Source organism: Colias philodice, chromosome 18 (genome assembly GCF_061535455.1).
Source record: "Colias philodice isolate Cphi_HAF_F1 chromosome 18, ilColPhil1 Martin Lab GWU primary, whole genome shotgun sequence".
Classification (NCBI taxonomy): Eukaryota; Metazoa; Arthropoda; class Insecta; order Lepidoptera; family Pieridae; genus Colias; species Colias philodice.
The window spans coordinates 2,239,382-2,262,453 of record NC_143103.1 but is presented as its reverse complement, the minus strand read 5'-3'; the positions used below and the strand labels follow the sequence as shown (position 1 = coordinate 2,262,453).

Sequence of the window (23,072 nt, the reverse complement as noted above, 5' to 3'; positions counted from 1 at the left end):
CTCTAAGAATCTTATCTGCTTCCTAATATTATACAATGTTTAAAAATTATTATATTTCTATAGTTCAATGAACCGTAGACGAAATTCTGAATATTATAGAGCGGCTTACTTTACTGTAAAATTCTTTCCACTAATCAATGAACATAATATTCTGTAGATTGTATGTAACAATAGTAATTTAAAATTTTCAGGTGCGTCAAATGTTCGAAGAGCGTCGTACAAAAGCGGGCATTGACAAGAGTTACCCGCTACAACCGATACAAAACACGGAACGAACACAACCCAGGAAGGCCTTACCTAATGGTTATAGTAAAGTTAGCAATACAAAAGCCACAGTGGAGAAGAAGACGTCCATTCGAGCCCAGAATACAGTGAGCTCACATAGCGTCAGGAAACAGATAACTCAGGTACGTTTTTTTTTCGTAAAACTTATTACTGAATGATTTGCGGTGAGCTTCTTTCATTTCTAGAACAATCTATACCAAAATTATAATGATAACAACATGGACGTATAAAAAAAGACGGACGCCGTATTACGAACAAACAACGTGAAGCCACCATAGTAAGCTAGCGATCGTGTAAAGACAATAAACACGCACACACTCTCACCATAGTAAGCTAGTCGGCCGCCATTACGTCGTGAACTACCGACTGATTAACTGCGTCACTGTTTCACAAAAAATATTTAAAATGCCGTCTTGCGTTGTTAAATGGTGTCGCAACAGTACAATTTTAAATAACAACACGAGGGATTACATTCCACAGGGAAGCAAGTTATTTCTTTTATGTTTTAATGACAAAATTATTACGGCAAAATTTATAGAAAAAAATACAGCCGCCATTGTCAACAGGACAGCTGTTGCCATGGCAACATGGCACACACACATGGATGTTTCGCCGCCATTACTAGGCTTCACTCAATGTTTAGGCGATATACCGTCCGTCTTTTTTTATACGTCCATGGATAACAATTTGATTGGTATAGCGGAAAGTTATGCTGATGTAGGGAAAAATGCTTTCGATTTCAATGTTAGTTTAGAAAATTATTAATATATTACACATTGTCTTGCAATTTAATAAGTTGTGTTAATATTTTCAAGTTAATATTACACATTTATATATTCTTACCTCATCCATACAAAGACCATCTTACAATAATGGCAATTGTGGTAATATTGACAATGGTTTGTACGTCAAGTTTGTCTTAAATCAAAGTCGACGGTGCGGTTAACCGCGTATAGGTACAAGTGTAGTGAGTACTCAGCTATCGCACAATGTAAAACAATATGGAGAATACTAGAAACAATTACTTTATTGTATTGTAGAATATTCTTTGAAATCGGAAAATGCTATCTCTTATGATATTTTTAAACGTTAAATCTTAAATGACAGAAAATGTAGAGTCATTCGAATAACCTTTTAAATTTTTGATAAGATTTAAAAAATATAATAGTTAGTATAGTAATAAAGTATCTTGAAATAAAGATTTTCGAACGCTGAATTCGAATTGGGTCCGAACGTCAAAATTATTGTAAAAATTAAGATATAGGTCGACCTGCACCGGCGTGATAATAGAATGAGACCAATTTTATAATAAATGTAACTAGTCTATTAAAAAATCTATTAAAGATGGGTTGACTGAAAAAATCCTATAGTTACCAGTTCCTTACACTAACACATACTATAAATTACGATGAATTTGATTGATTCGAAACGTTACGACCCTTACAGGTACACAAAGTGAACAGCATTGTAAACGGATCGGGCGATCTCAACCACAACCACGAATTGGATCTCAATGCTGTCAAATCATTGGTAAGTTATCCATATTTAACGTTCAATAGGTGTCAATTTATTGACCATTTGCATTGATACTTTTATGAAGTGAAACTTCTTTAGGCGCGTTGAGAGTAAAATTTCAAGGTCGTGTCATGGCAATACCGTCACGTCATGGTGGAGTAAGGCGACGATTTTGGTATCTTTGAATCTTAAATAAATATTACAGGACAATTTTCACACATGGCACGGTCTGATCCCGTACTAAGCTTTCGCTTGTGTTATGTTATGGAAACCAGATGGCTGATAGACATACATGTATAATTTTAAATAAATACTTATATAAATAATGAACACCCAGACACCGAGCAAACATCTATGTTCATTACACAAATATTTGCCCCGGTCGGGAATCGAACCCACGACCTTTTGCAAAGAAGTTTCACTTCTGACACGTGTGCTCGGCACACGATCTTTTTAATGTACGATATTAAACCTTAAAATGTTGTACACTCCAGTCAAACACCAACGGTAGGGACCATTCGGTGGACGAGTTGGATCGCGCGGACAATAACTATATGTTGGAAAACGAAACGTTTCCGGAGGCCCTCGCGCCGGTCACTCCGCGGTCTCCCGAGCTCGAGGAAGTTAAGCGAGTTGTTAAAAGGTAGGTTTATTTATTAATTAAGTGATATAATTTGTTATTTTTAATGAGGAGAAGTTGGTATTGAAGGAGAAGTTTAATTGTAAGATCATTGATGAAAATTGTCGGAATATGATGTTTAGCAAATCTCTTTATTGTAGAAATCCCCCTCCACAAACTCTACCTACGACAAGAGCTATGAAACCCATTTCAAAACCAACAGCAACTGTGCCAAAGAAAGTGTCCAATGAAAATGCGGTAAGTAATGCTACAAGTACATCACAATTCATTAATATATTGAATTTTTTTAAGCCTCACTTATAAGAGCACAATTTTATAATTGGGTATTTGCTGTATTTCTAAATAATTTAACTTTCAAACGCTTTTACTTCTTTCAAGCTTCTTTCATTAGTACAGAACAGATTATTAAGAATAAGTGCTTCAATTTAATTTTCTTGTAATAAAATATTTTGTTGTAACAACCTTTTTGATAACAATCTCCTTTCATCAACAAGCTTTACATTTTTTCTATGTGACATTCCTAATTCGAAATTGCCAAACACAACACGTCGAATCCAGTCCACAATGTCACCCAAGTTTTATAAAATTAAAATTTAAAAGTGCAAATATTAAATAGTGGTTACAATTAAATGGCAGGTAACGGAGAACACCAGTAAGCCCCGAGGGGTCATGCAGCGAGTTAACCCTGTGAGTATACTTAGATAAAAAGACTATAAAAAATATATGTTTTCGCCTGAGGTTTTCGCGCTAAAAACTCAAAAGATTAGTGCATTCATCAAAATAGAAAACTCGCAAGTTCAAGTTTGTTTGCTCATATTTTCATCAAGATGTAACTGAACTCTATAATTTTGACGATTTAGGTATTATTTAATTGCATTTCTCAGTTCGTATTTTTTTCCATTGAAGTTTTTGTTTATTTTTTGTATTTTTTTCAGGTGCCAAGAAGAACGCCCGTGGTACGTGTATAATTTTTTTAACAAATTTTAAGAATATTTTTTTGTAATATCTTGATTTTTTGAATGTCTAGATATTCAAAGAAGTAGATACAATTTAAGGGCAAACAGGCCACCGGCTACAGCCGCTGGTGGCCAGTGACAGACATTTTGAAAAAAAATCGCAAAAATCTTGCTAAACATTTTTTTTATTTTTTTACTAAAAATGTATCAATTAAATGTTTAGTACATAACGAGACTAATCTACTAGACATTTTATATACAATCCCGTAACATTATAGAGTCCACAAGCGTCAAGCGGCCCCAAACCACGTACGGGGTCCGGGCCCCGCGCGGGACCCGTGGGCACTAGTGCGGGCGGTGCGGGGTCGGGGGACGCGTGCGCGGTGTGCGGGCGCCGCTTCGCGCCCGACCGCCTCGCGAAGCACCAGGAGATCTGCCGCAAGACGCACTCCAAGCGACGCAAGCCGTTCGACGTCATCAAGCACCGGCTGGTGGTGAGTGGGGCGTGGGGACACATTGTGTACTGACACATTGTATATCATGAAATAATACATACTGACACACTGCATAATGAAATAATTCATACTGACACACTGCATAATGAAATAATGCATATTGACACACTGCATACTGAAATAATGCATACTGACACACTACATACTGAAATTATGGATACTGACACACTGCATACATAGAATTTATAATTTCAGAATAATAAAATTATAGCGTATACTTAATTTATTACATTTTCACGCTTTACTGGAACAGGGTACCGATGCAGATAAGGCAAGCAATAATTACCTTTCATACGAAATTTATCATTGTCTATTTGAACCAAATATCCCATCGCATCACTTTCCCACAGTACCCAAACTATAGCTTGTGTACAAGTCACCAAATACGTCGTAAACTAAGAGTCTCTGCAAAATTACTAAACTGTTTACAATTAGACATAACGCCTTAACAAATAAACTACTTAACTTTATCAACATAAAAAAAGGATTGAGTTTAAGACATTCATGATATTTTTACGTCGTTATTCATAAATTACACTGCGTATCTCTCATAATAGTACTACACATAATAAAAACACAACAGGGCACAGAAGCGGAGCCGTTCATCGGCAAGCTGCGCAAGAACGTCACGTCCACATCATCCAGTAAAGTGCAGAGCAAATCTCTGAACAGTAACTGGCGCCAGAAGCACGAGGAGTTCATACAGGCGATACGAGCCGCTAAGCAGGTGCAAGCGCACCTTAACGCTGGTGGTGAGTGGTGTATTGTAAATTATCTAGATTCTAGGTGAAAATAAATTGCACGTTTTGTTTGGTAAAGATGTAACTTTTTCTCTTTATTATATTAGGTATTGCATAATTTAAGTGCAAAAACCGACTAGGAAAAAATTGCGCTCTTGTTGTTTTAAGACACATCCCTATATTTCAATACATTTTTTTCAGGTAAGCTCAGCGACCTCCCCCCACCGCCCCCCTCTGAGAACCCCGACTACGTGCAGTGTCCGCACTGTAACCGCCGCTTCAACCAAGGAGCCGCCGAGCGACATATACCCAAATGTGCCAATTTCCAATTTAATAAGCCCAAACCGGCCGCAAAACGCAGGTAACTGTCTGGCAAACAGACGAACACACGACAACCAAACAGTACTTGGGACACGACAAACAGTACATGTAACAGAAAAACAACACTCGTGGCAGGTTAATAATACGGTATACAGTACTTGAAACGCAGTATACAGTACTTGTGACGCAGTATACAGTACTTGTGACACGGCAACCAGTGCGTGTAATATTACAACAAATACACTATGATATTTGTAGTGGTTTAGTCAATATAAACCAAAGTTTGATCGAAAATTGGTTGTCGAATAACTAAGTAAAACTCATTAGAAGATATAAAGTCAAATTAAAATTAATTTTTGGCACAATACTTTGCTTGATTAAAGAAAATTTAATTCTGTAGACTCAACGATTATTAACATTTTAATGGATCAAATAATAGTAACAATCCTGTAATTACGTTTTTTTAAACTATTGCTCTAATGTAAATTATACAGCAAATAATGAAGTGTCAAAAACTATGTAACTTTAGGATAAGTACTTCTAAATTTTTAATAATTAGTCATTGTTACTTTTAATCGAAATATTTTTAAGTGACTAAGCATTTTTATGTAGAATATGACAAATATTATTTATTTGTGCCCAATTTTCGTAAATAATACAACGAAATTGTGTAGATATACTTTATACAACTATTGTGATAATCGATCGCTTATAAGATATAAATTTTAACGCATTATAAATTGAATATTTTAGAAAAAAATCATTATGTGGAAAATTAGTTATGTCTGACATAATAATAACTTTTGAAAAATCGATTCCATTTATTTACTTGGAGATTATAATACAAGCCATTTTTACAATAACATTATTTTACTTGGTGAAATCGTTTTATGATATAATTAGTCCCAATCCAAATTAAAATGAAGAAAGTAAAATTAAAGGATAACAATAAATTTGATTGTGGGACTTGCTTTCGAAACTTTATCCAACGCTTGTTGTTAGCAATCGTACTTTATTATATTATATGGATGTCGATTGTTTTCCTGTATTACGTTGCCTGCGTTTTTCGAGACCTTCTCGAATGTACGCTATGCAAGAAATAAATTTTATTTACTGTATACCAGTAGAGCGAATTTCATAGGTCGCAATACCTTTTTGTTTTTCTTAAATTTTAAAATACATTTTTCTGTTTTAATTGAATCTCTACCAAATTACTATTATCTAGTAAGTAATTCACAAAATAACTGACATTATGTCGTGTCAAATAACCCATTTTATAGTCTATCATAATGGTTGTTAATATACAAGTAATAAATAGAATAAAAAATACCTACATAATAATAATTTGTAACGCTTCTGAAATTGATAATTTTAGCTAGACTAAGCGGACATTCCGACTGTAATGATTCCATAATATGGATAATCAGACAATAGGCTGTATACATATTCCTTAGAAGTGACATTAGTGTAGCTTTTGGGACCTTTAATTAAAATTGTGTAATGTTCAACTATATTTTAAAGTTTAAGAACGTTTGTACAATATACGCTTTTAAAAATGTTAACTATGCGAATATTACATTTTTTTAAATATATGCATTTTATATTAGATTCGTTGTTTAATTTTTCCCTACACCTAACCAATTATATTATTATATTACGGTGCATTGACATCAAACGAACATATAGACTACAGGCCCGTGTTGAAAAAATTATGGGTCATTTGACCCACCAGGTGACCTGTCTAGAACGATATAAGAGCATAAAATAATAAAATTCAGCACTATGACGTCACTTGTAAGCTGTCCACCTGAGTGCAGATGAGAATTCGAAGGTTCAGGTAGAGATTTTCTCCCCTTGTCTCCATGATTTTTGTACGGCGTTGCGGAATAATGGCTTAAAAGCAGTATAGAAATAGTATGACACAGATGCCGTACAAAAATGGTGGTACACAAAGTCGGAATTTATTTTTATTTTTCGACAGTTGCCGGGGTAAATTTGGTCATTTGATTTTGTACGGCATCGGTGTCATACTATTTCTATACTACTTTTAATCAATTATTCCGCAACGCCGTGCAAAAATCATGGAGACAAGGGGAGAAAATCTCTACCTGAACCTTCGAATTCTCATCTGCACTCAGGTGGACAGCTTACAAGTGACGTCATAGTGCTGAATTTTATTATTTTATGCTCTTATATCGTTCTAGACAGGTCACCTGGTGGGTCAAATGACCCATAATTTTTTCAACATGGGCCTGTAGTCTAATAGAGCATATTAACGAAAACTCGTATTCAGTGTTGAATTCAATATTTGAACATTGCAAAGAATATTTTCGAAGGCACTAAGAATAACGAAAGAATGCTCTACGCCTGTTTACACCAAAATAATTTTTAAAAAAGAATAGTGGGGTTAGAATGAGCATTCGCCTGTTTGGTGTAAATGCACTGTTATACCATAGGAATTTAGGAAATAAAACTCAGAAGTACATTGCAGACAACTTTAATCACGTTCAAATAAAAAAGAAATGCAAATCATTCAACCGCAATATAGAGCGGCAAAGCTTCTAACTCTTTTCTTCTCTTCTAATGTTCTGCCGTAGTCTGTGGCACGTACGAAAAGATGATTGTAGACTTCTCTGGGATTAGGACGTCGCCTGTGGGCACTATTTCAGCGTTGTTGTAGCTGTAACAGAGATATTAAGATTATAAATCAAAATCTTTTGAGTTATATGACTATTTTATTGACAAAGAAGTACATTTATAATAAAAGGATTAAATCTATCGCTTCACATGTGCGTAAATATTGTATCGACTAGGCTTAGTTACCATACTGTTTCACGTTTATACTGTGACATATGATATGTACAACAACTACTTACAGGCTTTAAAATAACAACAAATAATATACTATTCTTAAATTGAATCTAAGTATTTCATGATTATGCCTAATATATTGTAGATATTAGTAATAATTAAATATTTTGTCGATTCTATAAGGAGTCTAATCGAATAAATAAATTATTGAGCTTCGACTTACAATGTCTAATAATCTAATTGAATAAAAAAATAATTTAATTGGAATTTTGATTTACAACAAACAAACAAACATACCCCGAAGCCTCTTTAGTACCAGGCGACAATAAATGCACAGAGAGTTGTTCGGGCAGCGACGCGAGCGAGGTGAGGTTTGCACGCGCCGACACGCCCGCGTTGTGCACAGACACGTAGCCCGTGTGACCCGCCTTCCATCTGTAACACACAATAATTATTTCACACACATAAAGGACCATCACCACGTGGTGAACATATTATAATTTCATGTAAAAAGAAGCGGAATTGGAAACACGTGGTGGAAAGGAAATATGAAGTAAAAGTGTCCTCGAAGGACCATTTTTTTTTGACTTTACGATTATGTTTTCATAGAAAATGTTCTCAATAAGCTATCGTTGAGACAAGACAATTTTACTTAGTAAAGAGGAATTAAAAAAATCTTTAAATGTATATGAAATGTTTTTACATCTTTGAAAAAAAACTTAACAATTTTTACATGACATGAAAAAGTAAAGTAATTAAACACGGAACAAATTTAAAACAAAAAACCACAAACCTAGCACACGCGAGCACTTCGCCCGTGTTGTTGTGCGTGGGCGCCGCTTCGACCACGTAGCGGCCGTGCTCGATACTTGCGTCACCGCGTAGTGTGCTCAGCTGGGATAGTAACTCCGCCTGGCGGAAGTAATAGTTATCACATTTTATTGTACTGTTATTGATGTTTTATGATGTGAAATATATAATGTGTTTATAATATAGTGCTTTTTAAATTAAATAAATTCCAAAAGTGAGGCGTCTGAAATAGTTAGAAAGACGGATCATTGTCAGGATAGAGCTGACCTAATAGTTATGGTCAGTGTACGATGGTTTATCATTCTCTAGAAGATGATATCATTGCACAAATATAGCAAAAACTTTTCTGCAACGAATCTTTTTAATATAAAACTATTGAAATTCGACGTTTTTTCTTCTTTTTAAATTTAAAGATATTAAGCACTTACAGCGGTTGAGTTGAATTCCGGAGCGGTGAGTTGCTCCAGCGACAATACAGGCCCAGCTGGAAGTAACATGCTGAAGGCGGCCAGCTCCAGACTTGGTTCTTCAGATGTAAGCTGTTACAAAAATACGGAAAATAATATAAATTCTAGATGCTCGTAAGAGTTTAGGTATCCTTGTCGATTTCGGCAAATTGTAACTTATTTATCTATTTTATTTAAAATTCTAACTTATTATAAATGAGAAAGTTACTAGTTACTAAACTAATGAACCGATTAAGATATAGTTTGGGACTTGAGAAGGAATATTTTTTCTAGAAAAATTACTTTTCTGTTAAATCTATCGGTATCGTACCTGCACAAGCGGCCACCTCGGCAAGCGTTCCCTCAACTGTGCTGCAGCTGTAGCAGCAGGCTCCGCGGGTATTGGCGCGGAAGCGGCCGGCCGCAGTGAGCTCGTGTTGCGGGCTAGTAGGTACAGTTCAGGCCGTCCACCCGCTTCCGCGATTGTGAATACTGACTCATCTGCAAGTGATAACAGAAGTTAAGATACACACAAATATTTTCAACGTGTACATCAATCGTCAATTAAAAATGTCGTCGAAAATGTTTGGCCGACATGGGGTAAATGATTAATTGAAATAAACAAATTAATTCCTGGCTAATGTTCAAACTATAAATTGTTCAAGGAAACTATGCCTAATACATGTAGGCAGAGTTTTACTGGAGACAATTTTTAAGCGTGATAGTGAGTTCAGTTGTTTATTGTACGCGTTATAATGTGTTATAAAGGCATTTTTAAGCTATTGCATAGCTACTATCGCGGGCCTTGAGCGCGGGAACCGAATCGAGAAATTCCGTAACGAAAAAACCTCACGCTCCCCACTCCAACGGGCTCGGAGGTGTGGCTTGAAGGTATGCTATACAATAGCTTTTCCGCGGCAGTCCCCGAGTGCCACACGTCTTTTTAATTGATGTCACGATTGCCGCGTGTGGTCTGCGGCGGGCTGTGTGCTGTGTGCAGTGTGCAGTGTAGCGTGTCAGTCACCTGCGGCGAGGGCACGCACGAGGGCCGCCCAGTGCGCCAGCAGCTCGTCGAGCGCGGGCTGGTCGGTGCTGTGCTTGTGGCGCCAGAACGCGTGCTGCGTGTGGTCTGCGGCGGGCTGGCTGCCGCTGCCCGTGTGCGGCACTTCTGGGGCCAGGGTCACGTTCACCACCAGCTCGCGGGCTTTCTGCAACCTGGAGACAGACAATTCTATTATATCAAAAGCTATATCGACCTAAATATCAATCAAAGACACCCGGACCACCTTTTTTATAGTGGGGAAATCTTGCATAGATGCTCCATCCCCTGCTTTCTTTATTACAATCCCCTGGTCCCAGGGATGGAGCATCGCAATGCAGCGCAGTCATAGCCGGACTAAAGCCCCACGCTGTTCCGACCTTGTTCTGACCTCCGGGACAACCTGTTCTTCATTACGATCCTACTGTTTTGAAACTCACCTAATACCATCAGCTCCAGCTTTCATCCAGATTTTGAGCACGTCATCAAACTTGTTGACAACTGCGGGGTTGTTAAAGTTAAGCTGCGGCTGGTCGGCTCCATACAGGTGCAGGTAGAACTCCTTGCGATTTTCGCTCCAGGACCATGCCGGCTCATTTTCTGTTGATACCTAGAAATATTTTTGATATTATGAGTGATTTAATAGGAAAACAATTATTATAAGGATTCCTTGTTGTTATTTAACTTTTTTTATTATATTGTATTTTAATTACCCAAGCATTAGGTGGTTTTGGTGTACCACTAGGCTCATCCGCATCATATTCCTTGCTTGACTGCCAGATGAAGTAGTCCTTGTATTCCTCTGACCGGTTCTCGCTCAGTTGGAACCATTTGTGCGATAGGGGAACGAAGTTTGCTGTCAGGTCGACTATCACTCTGAAAATTAATAAACATGTTAAAGTATCATTGAGAATTCAATTCCTGTCAAATTTCACTTTCTTTGTGTCAACTTTATGTATACTGATACAATTTCCTAAACTAATAGTCAGTCTGTATATTAATATAGTTTGGCGTGTATTTCATCAATACCACTTGCTTGCTTAAAATACATAGAACTTGGAATGGTTCATACTCCGAAGTAACAAATAGTTTACTTACTTTTTATTCCTTTTCACATTTTACAAATATGTACAAAATCACTGATGTGACTATAATAAAAGTTACTCACTTAACACCATAAGACTTGGCCTTGGCCACGAAGTCCTTAAACTGCTTCAAGCAGCTGGCATTTTCATTATCCAGTACTTCATACGCATCCTTGCAGGAGGATGCGAACACTCCGGCCACTTGCGCGTCTTTGAGCAGCTCTAGGTTTGGCTCTATTGTGGTATAGTCCTCTACTGATGAAACGTCTACTAGCGGGCCTTTTTCGTACCTATACATATAAAATCATGAGCAAATTGCTATTCCTCACTAGAAAATGAACGCGAAATTATACGTGATACACAAATTCGTTATTTTGGAAGAAAAATAACATACCCAAAAGGAGATCTATGGTTATATATTGAAAATAACAATGGGTAATTACTACATCTTTTTTAATTTTTGACGAAGAGTCAATTGTTTTTCAGCATATTGATTATTGTTCGTCTAATTTATTTTTATACTTAACTACCGACAAATGATTTAAAAAATCATCCCAATTTAATATCGACTAACCATTTGACAATTACTTCAGCCAGCAGGCGCAGCAGTAAGGTACACCACATCATAACATTATACACCACTATTCATTTAGACATTATTTTTGCCACAATTTTTTCTCACTTCAAACAATATTCTTCGACCAGATTGGAATCTAGCAATAACATTTTCTACATAAGAAGTGATTTTGTTTATGCAATTATAGTATTAAAATAGTATATATCTAATAGAGACATCCGAGTAAGGGTGATCAAGTAAAAAAGGTAGGAAGGTACAAATAGTAGACTTTGCTGCAGTGTAGTAGAAAATATACCGTAAATTCATTACTCCTACGTGTTTTCCAGAAATTTATATCTGTAAAGATGGTTTTCTGACCTAATGGTATAGAGAATAGACTATAGATGTGAAATAGGAAGAATTTTTTTACAATATTATGGGATTATATGAAGAAGTCTGAATCTAATTTCTATCAAACATTCCTCTACTTACCAAGTCCTTGGCGGCGGCGGTGCACACTTGGGCGCCTGCACAATGATCGCGATAGCTCCGGCCAGCATGCACAGCCACATGGCCCAGAACAGTATGAACATGAACCAACGCAGGCGGATCCAGAACGGGTCCTCTGCGTACTTCATCAGCTCCTCTTTCGTCAGCCCAGTAAATTGCTGCACAAATTATACGTGGCTGATGTATTTGCTGTTCGTTTATTGTAACGAGATGGCACGATGGCAGATATTGAAGTGAGAAGGGGACAGTTATGTTAAATTAAGCAGGGTTTTTCTTTGATGATAGCATATACGAATTAACCCAGATATTTAACTAAAAGTTCAGTTTCATGAGCATCTGTCTGATAGTGACGTCATGGGAAATTGAATTTCATCGCTAATCACAAGGCGCCAATTCGCGAACAGATATCACCAGACCAAAGGTCAATATAGCTCAACTAATTGGATAGGTTTGTAAATAATTGGGACTTAATATTGATTTGAGCCATACACATGGCTGCATCCGAGTTTAACGTACTTTATCTTGTGTAGAGCAAACAATCATTTATTACTTAATCTTATGTTTAATTTCAATTTACTTAATTTCTTTATTGATAAATATTATTTGAATTTACGAAAAATATAAGATAATAATTATTGTAAAATGTCAATATTTCACATGAATAACATTTGACATTATCGGATGTGCTATTGCCAATTTTTTTATCATTATTAACTGAATATAGAGTATTATACATGTATATATACTCTTTACTTTACACCACGGTACTTTTATTTATTTAATCAAAAACTCATCTACATTCAAAGTTGAAAGAACACTTATTATAAACCCAGGCCTAACTCATTACAGTTGCAATATTAATGGACTTGTGATAGCGTCAGGTCTTATTATTTTCCTTCAGAAAAAACAGAGAAATCCTGCCATGTTAACCCTGTTATAAGCATTTTTTTATCTATTAAATTTCTTCGCATCAATTCCTCAAACACCTAAGGCTAACTTACGCGTTTATTGGCATCCAGTTCAATCTTCGCGTCTCCATTCCTGTGGTCCTCCACCACGTACTTGGCGTCTGCCATGTCGACCCTCGTCACGATCTTGGCTTCCTCCTCCTTCGCCAGAAGCTTCTCCTCAGCACCGTCGCCGGATACCTTCTCCTTCGACTTGTGAAGACTGGCTTTGGATGTACGGAACTCTGGAATGGCATTAAGAGCGTTTATAAAAATGTATGCAGCTGCGTTTGGTGAATTTTAGTGTTACGTTCATTGAGAGTCGTGAATCGTGATAAACGTGTTCTCAACAGTTTTAGGAATACAGATATCAAATAAATTGTGAATAAAATATATTAAAGTCGCTAAAAACAATTATTTCTCGTAGTGGGATGAGGTATTGACGCATCCGTCTCAATGATCAATTTAACTTCAGCCATGAATAAAAATAAAACTACAGAAAGACAAAACAACAGGGAAAATAAGAAAAGAAAATTTTCTCTCTATTTTCAACGTACAATTTGTTCTTGTAACTGCACTTAATAAAACAATTTACCGACTAGATCTTATTCAATTCAATTAGATAATTGCCCATCACAATTTTAGAAAATTCTTGCTTACAGTTTCAGATTTTGTTGCTCTTATTTCGTATGGATATCCACGATATCTCACATTCCAATATTGTTAAAACGTCTTCTATAAAGACTAATCGCAAGTGACCGTGACTTTAACCGAATTCTTCAGCTAAATTATTCAATTGCCTCGCGAATATGTCCTAGTGGTACATTAATCAGCTTAAGTATTATAGTAGGGGAGCCCAGGATGCTAAATGTGGATTTACTCGAGCGTCACGGGAACCTATTAGAATAGGTAGATTAGACCATAGCGAGAAAAAAAGGTCCTATAATGTTTTCACTTTTAGCGGTGGGGAAGGGTTTTTTGATTTTTTTTAATTTAAAAAAGAAAAAAATTGGCTTGGAAATACTCAAGCGCGTTAGATATTGATATTTTGCATGCTCCAGGACGTCACTGAAAAAAAGTATACGTTAATCTGACGATTTAAGTGGCGATTTAATCGCTATGAAGAAAGGGTAAAAAATTTAAGTAATATTATTCGAGCGCGTCAGATTAATATATGGGGGGGTTAATTACAATATAAGAAGTCCCCATTTCGCTAATCTGACGATTCGAGCTCAACCTTAGGAAATTATGGATTATTCAAATTTTCCAGCGGGGCCCCTGAGCGCACCCACCAACCATAACTGCTCAATGCTCATATTGACTAGAGGTACTAATGAATAGCTAAGGTACCGTCCCTTATAGTAATCTGACGCGCTCGAGTAAATCCCAAAATCCCCTCTTGGGCTCCCCTACTATTAGTACATATAACGATATATACCATGAGACCAAATTGAATGCACCTTCCAATAGATTTAATAATATCGGTGATCACACGCACTTACCTACCTACTTAGAAAATACCTTACTTTCTTATTTAATATGCATCTGTATCGAATTGGTTTTCCACTCTTATTTATTATACGTTCTTAAAATATGTAGTAACGTCTTCGAATTCATAGATTAATTAACAAGTTTTCTCTATTGACCTAATTCCGGTACACGTACATTTTATTTAAAAAACACAATTGTATCAGGTATTTGTATGTAAAAATGGTATAATACAGAGACCTTGACATACCTAATAGGTATTATTTAGTACGCGTATAAAACTACAAATAACCGTTACCGCTCTATTTTTGCGCATACGCACAAACACCGGGACGTTAGTACAAGGGTTCTAACAATGAAAACTTGTCTCGGAGAAACTACAATGCCAGCTTTATAATGACATTACTATTCAAAATTCAACCTTAACGTTTAGATCATAGAATTATTATTATATTATTGGTAGTAATCGCACAAGAACGCGACCATCTCATTAACGAGATCGGCCTAATTTGTTGAAACTGGAGCCGTAAATGGGTAAATTATCGTAACACACGTCTTATGACTTATTTTACATATTTGTCACATTTATTATTTGTGTACAAAATATTTACTTTTAACGGAATTGAAAATATCCGTTGTCGATCAATTTACGTATTGAAGCTATTTATCAAAACTTATGTGAGGCATCTTTAAAATGGTTATAGAAGCCAAAAAAACGGTAACACAATTTTTTGTGTCGAGAGGTTCAGCACGAAGGGCTCTTCAAAAATTTTATGCATTTTCCTCTTATTTTTTTCAGCCAAAAACCAATTTAAGAATTCGTCAGTTCAGGCAAAGTCGTTAGCAGGGTTAGCAGTTTGTAGATAAATGGCATATTTTCTCATCAAAGTTGATATTAATTCAATGAGACGTGAGCTACGTGCATTTCGTGATTTTCTATAATTATAAAATTATCTGATCAATTAATAACACATTTCAATAGTATCTAGTTATGTAGTATTAATTTATAGATTTTTCATTAAAATAATACATATGGATTACTTTCTAAAGAAAAGCTCGTCAAGTTTTCAATCATGCAACTGAACGTCTCTTGCCTACGTAAGCAATTATTTACAAGAATAACATTAAAAACATTGAATTATTATTATGAATTCATTTTAATTATAATACAATAAAATATTTTTTACAGTTTAAATTAATTAATATCGCGGGTCTCAATTACTGAAAAATAACACGTCTACATCAACAGAACTAAACGTTTTTACCAAGGAATGTTCTAGCTAAGATTATATTAATCAATTATAATAAAATAGTAAAGAAAGCTTACATTATTCAATGCAATATGCACTTCCGTGTACACACGTCCGCACTACAAAAGACATCACTCCGTACTGCCCAGTGCCCATGCTATGTGGTCAACGGCCAGTTAACCCGGAGAGATTTGCGATGGCACAAAAACCGAACCAGCAAGCTTATAAATTATAATGTACTAAATGCATTTAACACTAGCTTCTGCCCACGACGCCGCTTATGGCATAAGCATGGGCACTGTCAGTGTATGGGCAGTGCAAATTCATGCAGTTTTTTAGCGACATTTAACGAATATTAATTATTATACTGATACTTTGAAAAACCTCGTTTCAATTTTGAAACCTCAGAAATTATATCGTCTACGTCTGATAAAACTATTAAATTTATCGTAGGTAGATTACAGAGAAATGTAAATAATCTATATAGGTCTATAAATCTTGAACTCAAAGCTGAAAGCCAAACCCGTCTCAGCAAACACTAGTACTAAAACTAGTACTTTAAATTTAGGGAACAGCTGTATATTTGTTTGAACTTTGAAGCTGTTTGAAGCCATATAATACATTTCAGTCAGTCTTTTTTCAATGACGAATGCAGTTTTTACATAGTATATTCGGTTAGTATGTAATATGTATACACCTTATATTTATCCTATATCAAACAATTTTACCCATAGGCCATACGAGTTATTGTAAGTAAAACCTTATTATATTTAACTGACCATAAAAAATTTCGGTTCAAATTAAACCGATCTCTGATTGTAAAAAGCTGGTTTGTATCTTCCAGGAAAGCTTTGGGAATGCAGTCGAGTCGGTGCCCCGTCGACTTCTTGCTTCGTAATTATTGGCTTCATGTTCGGCAATAAGAAGTAATATTTCATCATACACAAGGCATTGTATATGCTGAATGTGCTTAAAAATGTAATGGAGCCGTGTTGGCAAATGTGAAATGCTAGATCAGGAGTGACGTATGGTCAAGGAATATAAACTTTAAGCTATTTGTAACAATTATACTGACTATACTTTGCAGTTGCTCTATAAAAAAAAATACGTGTGGCACTCGAGAACTGCCGCGGTAATCTATGCCGGTTGGAGTGGGGGGCGTTAGGTTTTTTCGTTACGGAATTTTTACATTCGGTCGCCGCGCTCAAGCGCTCAAGCGCGCTCCGCGATAGAAGCTATGCAATAGCTTAAAAAAGATTTAAATATTTTGATATCTGTAGATATACACGTCATGGGAAGTTCCCAAATATATCAAAATTATTTTTCTTCTTGAAGGGACAACCGTAACAAAATTACAGTTCTTAAGAGACAAGCCAATTTGAGACAAGATTGTCTATAAATCTATTAAATGTATGTTCAATAACCAATTTTATTATGCAATGGCTCATCTATCGCTAATAACTATGCATGTTGCATTTAAATTGGGTCGATGCATCCGTTTAAATCTACGACTTGCAATTCAATTACTCTGAATCTCAGGGGAAAGACGAGTTATGCCTTTCACCATAGAATACGTTTCACCATCGATTTTCTATACCGTAAGTATTAAGCATTCACTTTAATTAGATCGAACCTTTCACATCTATTGAGAATTCCGACTGAGCCCACATACGTAATTCTCTATGGGTTGGAACTTGGAGCTTAGGGACATCAAATTAGGTCTTCGCACATACCATGAAAAATTATCGTTTTCTATTAGGCTTCATTAAAGAAGAATGTAGATGTATGTCGTAACTACTAACTACCTACTCATAAAAGTCTAATCTTGTAAGTGGAATGTTATTCTTATGCATTGATGGATTCCAAGGGCTTCGTATCAGTATGCAATATTATAACAGAACATTTATTAAATTATATGAAATAAATCCTCTGTAGTTTATTTGTAACAATAGTTTATTGATAATATATATTAAACGTTTAATTATGTACCATAATTTTCGTTCAAAAATAAAAACATCATGCCAATATGTTCTCTAATAGGAAAAATTAAAGCATAAGAAAAACACAAAAACACCTGATAACCACCGTGAAGTTATGAATTTTAAACAATAGTTAGCATATGTTTATACATATTTGTAAAAACAAAATAACAAAAGGCACCCGTAAGTTATGGTATGATATCGATATATTTAAAACAAGCTGTGCCCTGCGGTTTTACCCGCAGTGCTCCACTCCTGTTGGTCTTAGCGTGATGATATATAGCTTATAGCCATTTTTCAAATCGGACCAGTAGTTCCTGAGATTAGCGCGTTCAAACAAACAAACAAACTCTTCAGCTTTATAATTCTAAAAATACGAGTAGGTATGTGGATTTTCACATATTTATCAAGACATGTAGGTATTATTGCTGGATGGAATCTCGAATTTGCGTCTTCCTTGTTCTCTTTAAATCCCCTCAATATATCACGTCTCGATTCGAATTCCTAAGGCGTCTCTACAATAAAGCTAAATTTACGCATTCGAATCCCGCCTCACGATATTGTATTGTAAATAAATGGTTTGGAAGTATGAAAGAAGAATGGAATATACTACTAAGAGAATGAATAAGCAGAATTTTGAATAGGTAGGTAGTATAAATAAAGCAAAAGATTATAAAAAAAATCAATTTTAATAATAAAATTTGTGTATCGAAATTACTCATTCATTTAAGTATTTTTTATGATATTTCTATACTTATACTTAATAAAAAAAAAATTAATCTCCAAAAAAATATTTGAGTACCCTTCGAAAAACTCTTGAACAAAGATATTAGAAATTCATATAAAAATAAACTTACGTACATATATAAGTTTTTTATAGAGCTTCCTTTACTAACATCACTACATCACACACGTTCAGACACTGAAGAAATGAATATATTTAGCCGCGTCGATAGATACGCGTGCAGCGCAAGTATGAACTATCTATCTCCCAGGCATTACTAAATTATATCCATTATTACAACTAGAGCACAAAAATTCCATGATGAAAGATTTATTGAACATTTTAATCGAAAGTAAAAAATCATTATCACACATCAGTCATTTTGAGAAAGCCACGGAGTCGAGACGTACCTACACAGTCGCGGTGTGACGAAAAATATACTCGTCGTCGCCGTAACTTTTATGAACAGAGATATTCATAAATCATACCTTTTTTGTAATCGATTTATGAAATTGTACCTATAAAATCAATTTTTTATAAAGAGACCTTATAAATATGGAATATTAATTAAAGAAGCTGTTTTCTCTACTTTCCCCCATTTTCCAACTAGTGTCCGAGCTCCGAGTCGTAGTGTGGATCGCGTGCGCCTGTAGTAAGTATAATATTTATTTTTTGGCTTTCTGTGTGTTCCCATTTAAATGTTGTACAGCTCTGACCATTTGAAGGCGGTTTAGTATTTTTGGTAAAACAAATTATGTTTTGATTTGCTGAATAAAAAAAAACTCAAGTGTCACAGAAAGCACTAGCTTTCAAATAAATAAAAAAATTACAATCATATGAACCAGACACCAAACTCGAAAAGCTCTGCGGTACTAACGTACAAATCTCAAAAAAAAATTGTAATTTTATTGGAAAAATTATATTTACTTGGAATATTTACAACAATTCAATTCAGTTCAATCGAAATGAAAACCAATAAGTTGTAAGAACTCTTGAAGTGGCTAAGCACGGACATGTATCAAGATAGACTAAGCGAGTGTATGTACTTCCCGTGTCCAAACTAAGATTATGAAACTTACTTGACGCTGGCCTACACTCAGTCCGCGCTTGCAGTTCGCCAAGGAAAGACGTGAAGCTGAATAAAGTAAAATGCCGAATTACGCCGTTATAAACTGTAGAAACTCCACAGCTGTGAGTGGCCGAGTTAGCAGAGATGTTTCCTTCCACCGGTAAGTAATTTTCTAATCAGAATATGCACTATTTATTTTAAAATCAAATAAAGAATATCTGTGGAAAACGATCGTGACAAACACGGATACCAAATCATACGAAATGATTCGGAATACATTGCGGCTTTTACTTGGCACGGTAAAGATCGAGTCGTATGATAACAAGCAATGTATAGCGTCTTCTCATTTTTCTGTTCTCATTTTTCTGTCCAATTTTGTGGTTAGTGATGTTCATTTGATGCAACAGTTCTCGATTCTAATCGATTTTATAATCGAACAGAAATATGATAATTTGAAGGAGCAATTTTTCAGAAAAAAAGGCATAGATTTTTTTTGTCAAAACTCCTTATTGCTTAGACTATGTTTGTTTTTTCAGTTTTCCAAGTAACCCGAACATAAAAGAAAAATGGATTGATGCAACGGGACATAAAGATTGATTGATTGACAGTTTCATTACTTTCTTTCGATGGCCTCTCTAGTACGTAGTACACGGTAACTCAATGGGCATATGTAAGAAAAAGCTAAAACACATTAGTTTACTTGTTAGAATATTAAAAGGTTTATAAATTTATTTTATCATTCCTCTGTCTATGGTAATTATCATTTTTCTGTCTTGAATCGATTTAGTAATCGATTACGATTCATTTATTTAATTACCTCTTAGACATAGATCTAGTTTGATCTGATTTCTTTCGATTTACTTCGATGGGATAGGACGATACTAGAATCGCCGCGGGAGTGGCGTCCTAATCGATTTAGCGTAAAATGAAATTACCATCACTAAAAAGCGCTCGTGACGTCATAACGCGTCAAGGTCAGTACAAAAAATATGACACGCTTGGTTTTCATACAGATCGCGGTACTTGCGTAGTCTATCTATGTCTGTGTGGCTAAGTGACCTATTTCTTTCATTTGCTTTGTATCAAGTGAACAAATATTTACTGTACTTCTCTTTTGATGGATGCTAATGATAGAAGCTTGAAATAATAATACAAAAGTGGAAAATAAAAGATATTTATTTCTTTATTTTTTACATTTTGACATCACTCGTACCATACTCATGTGGTCATTGCTAACTTTACAAAAATAGAATATAATATTAAGGAAATAAGTTGCTTGATTTCTTGAAATAACTGATTATAACAAGCTCACTATTAATTTAAATTGAAAGTTATGACCATAATCATGTATCAGACCAGTGAAAACTTAAGAAAAATACATACATAAGTACTTATTTGTGTGAACTAATTATTGATAATAAATTTAAATTGAAAAGACATCAATGACCACATGCAGTCAATATTTTAGCTTTCCTTAAAAATACTTCAATCACATTTATACTTAGGTACATTACAGAAAAATAATAACTATCAGTCTTATCTATTAGTTTTGATTTAGTTTTTCTAAAAATTCTTGAAATAGTCTATTCCTATCCCTCTGTATGCTATTTGATTCTTCGACTATATTAATTAATCTATCTAACTTCTCTTCAACCAAGCGCTGCCTGTCTCTTAATTCTAGAGTCACTTTTCTAAATTCCGCATTACGTTTCCGCAACAATCGTCTTTTAGTTTCCTCATTTTCACCACTAGAAGGTTCCCCATTCTCTTGAACTTCTTCAAATTTTGATGTAGACCCAATATTTCTCAGCACTTTTACTATTCTATCACTCGTACAGTCTCTCAGCTTTTGCTGTATTTCAGGCTGATACTCCCCATCAATGCTATAAATTTCTTCAAAAATATCAAAATATGGCCATTTGAATGCAGTCACACCGTTCCTGTTCTTCTTACGTAGTAGTCTTATATAAGTTTGCTTTAAATTTCTAAACTTTTTATCACAACTGTCTGGACCTTTACCCACTTCATTGGCTATCTCTATCCACACATTTTTTTTTCTTATTTTAGGATTTCTAAACCTATCTACATTCTGTAAATACAATGTTAACATGCCCAGAGTGCTCTCGTGGTCCCAGTGATCATCGGGATCATCTGGTGTCTCCATTATATCTGATTGATTTAACTGCATGAATGCACCATCAGCTTCTATATACTCTATTTTAGTTGCTGAAAATAAAATCTCTGGTCATAATTATTTTATATTCTTTGTGACTACTGGTTTTGATATTGAAAATTCAATTGAATTAATTCTCTGCAATTGTATTCAGTAAACCCCTCTGTCCTCAATTGGTTTATAAGAACTTCCTGGTATCATACAATGAGTTTATCTTCATGTGGTAACACTAAGAACAGATTTAATATATTGTATTTGCGAAAAAACTTTCGATATCTTTATGATGGTTTATTACAAAAAAAGATGCAAAAATTTGCTTCATTGCATCAGTCAGCGGCTTGACGACAAAATGGCGCTGCGTGTGGCGATGTTCGTCCAATAAAAGCGCTTTATAAACCGTACGAATTGCGAAGTCTAAACGTGTTGCTTTATGAAAATTGTGCGAATTCAGAAATTTATTGAAATTGATAAATTTTTATTTCAAAAACCAATAATAATTTGACGAAGATCCTTAATTATAAATAGAAACATGAAATGTAAAGACATTTTTTTGCATTTTAGTACGCGAATATTTTTTCACACTCAACATAAATTAGTCGGGTTATAAATGACATTAATTTGTCAAAGCAATGTCAACGATCAGCTGTTATCTCAAATTCTGTCATTGTTTCATTTATCAAGGTAAATTTGATAATAAGTTTCGATTATCAGGTAGTTACGTAATCATAAAAATTATGTATAAATAATAAAAAATTATGTATAATAATTCAATTATACAAATTCTGTAACCTATGATCTAAGTGTAAATTGATTTTACTCAATAAAACTATGATTATCACGTTACATGAAGTTTGAAAGCATTTTATTAGAGAAACTGAATGTTTTAAATGTAAAATATAATTAAATGTCTCGTTACCTCCATCATTATCTGGTAATGGCTTGTATGAGGCAACATGATCGTCTTCTTTCACTTGTCCTCCGTCTATAGACAGATGATTTTTCCGGCCCTCCGACATGGTTGATGACTTCTTCCAAACCGGTTTAAATTACTTTCACTAAACCCAATGTTATTGATAAGTTTTATCAGATTTAAATAAATTACAATTTCACTTTCATGATAACCATCTGCTCGTAGTAGCCTCAGCGCTAAGCGAAATAGAAGAATGACAGATCAGTGATCACCATTCACAGTCTAAAATTGAATGAGACAGAT

General features: G+C 35.0%; 3 protein-coding genes across 9 annotated transcripts in view; 2 read left to right on the top strand and 1 right to left on the bottom strand.

Moving 5' to 3' along the window:
* LOC149480268 (uncharacterized) overlaps positions 1–6,580 on the top strand; it is a 24,898-nt gene extending 18,318 nt beyond the window's left edge. Inside the window, exons 3-12 of one of the 3 annotated variants that reach the window (XR_016317030.1) lie at positions 192–407; positions 1,732–1,815; positions 2,295–2,443; positions 2,581–2,677; positions 3,077–3,127; positions 3,376–3,396; positions 3,675–3,890; positions 4,495–4,663; positions 4,853–5,107; positions 5,142–6,580. Coding sequence is in view for 2 of the 3 variants with exons in the window: in XM_089706640.1 (XP_089562766.1) it covers positions 192–407; positions 1,732–1,815; positions 2,295–2,443; positions 2,581–2,677; positions 3,077–3,127; positions 3,376–3,396; positions 3,675–3,890; positions 4,495–4,663; positions 4,853–5,016 (1,167 nt within the window). In the remaining variant the exon portion in view is untranslated. Of the gene's footprint in view, positions 1–191; positions 408–1,731; positions 1,817–2,294; positions 2,444–2,580; positions 2,678–3,076; positions 3,128–3,375; positions 3,397–3,674; positions 3,891–4,494; positions 4,664–4,852 lie in introns of all 3 variants that reach the window. The other 2 variants (XM_089706640.1, XM_089706641.1) reach the window with 2 other exon arrangements.
* CD98hc (CD98 heavy chain) overlaps positions 1–23,072 on the bottom strand; it is a 25,376-nt gene extending 2,304 nt beyond the window's left edge. Inside the window, exons 1-12 of one of the 5 annotated variants that reach the window (XM_089706631.1) lie at positions 22,776–23,072; positions 13,231–13,421; positions 12,212–12,387; positions 11,247–11,453; positions 10,792–10,954; positions 10,519–10,688; positions 10,064–10,254; positions 9,371–9,540; positions 9,022–9,132; positions 8,577–8,695; positions 8,081–8,218; positions 7,539–7,652 (exon numbers count right to left, since the gene is read on the bottom strand). In XM_089706631.1, the coding sequence (XP_089562757.1) occupies positions 7,553–7,652; positions 8,081–8,218; positions 8,577–8,695; positions 9,022–9,132; positions 9,371–9,540; positions 10,064–10,254; positions 10,519–10,688; positions 10,792–10,954; positions 11,247–11,453; positions 12,212–12,387; positions 13,231–13,421; positions 22,776–22,875 (1,836 nt within the window). In that variant the 5' untranslated portion in view covers positions 22,876–23,072 and the 3' untranslated portion in view covers positions 7,539–7,552. Of the gene's footprint in view, positions 1–7,453; positions 7,653–8,080; positions 8,219–8,576; positions 8,696–9,021; positions 9,133–9,370; positions 9,541–10,063; positions 10,255–10,518; positions 10,689–10,791; positions 10,955–11,246; positions 11,454–12,211; positions 12,388–13,230; positions 13,422–15,991; positions 16,113–18,750; positions 18,889–22,775 lie in introns of those variants that run through there. The other 4 variants (XM_089706630.1, XM_089706634.1, XM_089706632.1 and 1 more) reach the window with 4 other exon arrangements.
* Positions 19,005–23,072, top strand: part of LOC149480265 (NADH dehydrogenase [ubiquinone] iron-sulfur protein 7, mitochondrial-like) — a 59,010-nt gene continuing 54,942 nt past the window's right edge. The window contains exon 1 of the mRNA XM_089706654.1: positions 19,005–19,269. The gene's annotated coding sequence lies outside the window, so the exon portion shown is untranslated. The remainder of the gene's footprint in view (positions 19,270–23,072) is intronic.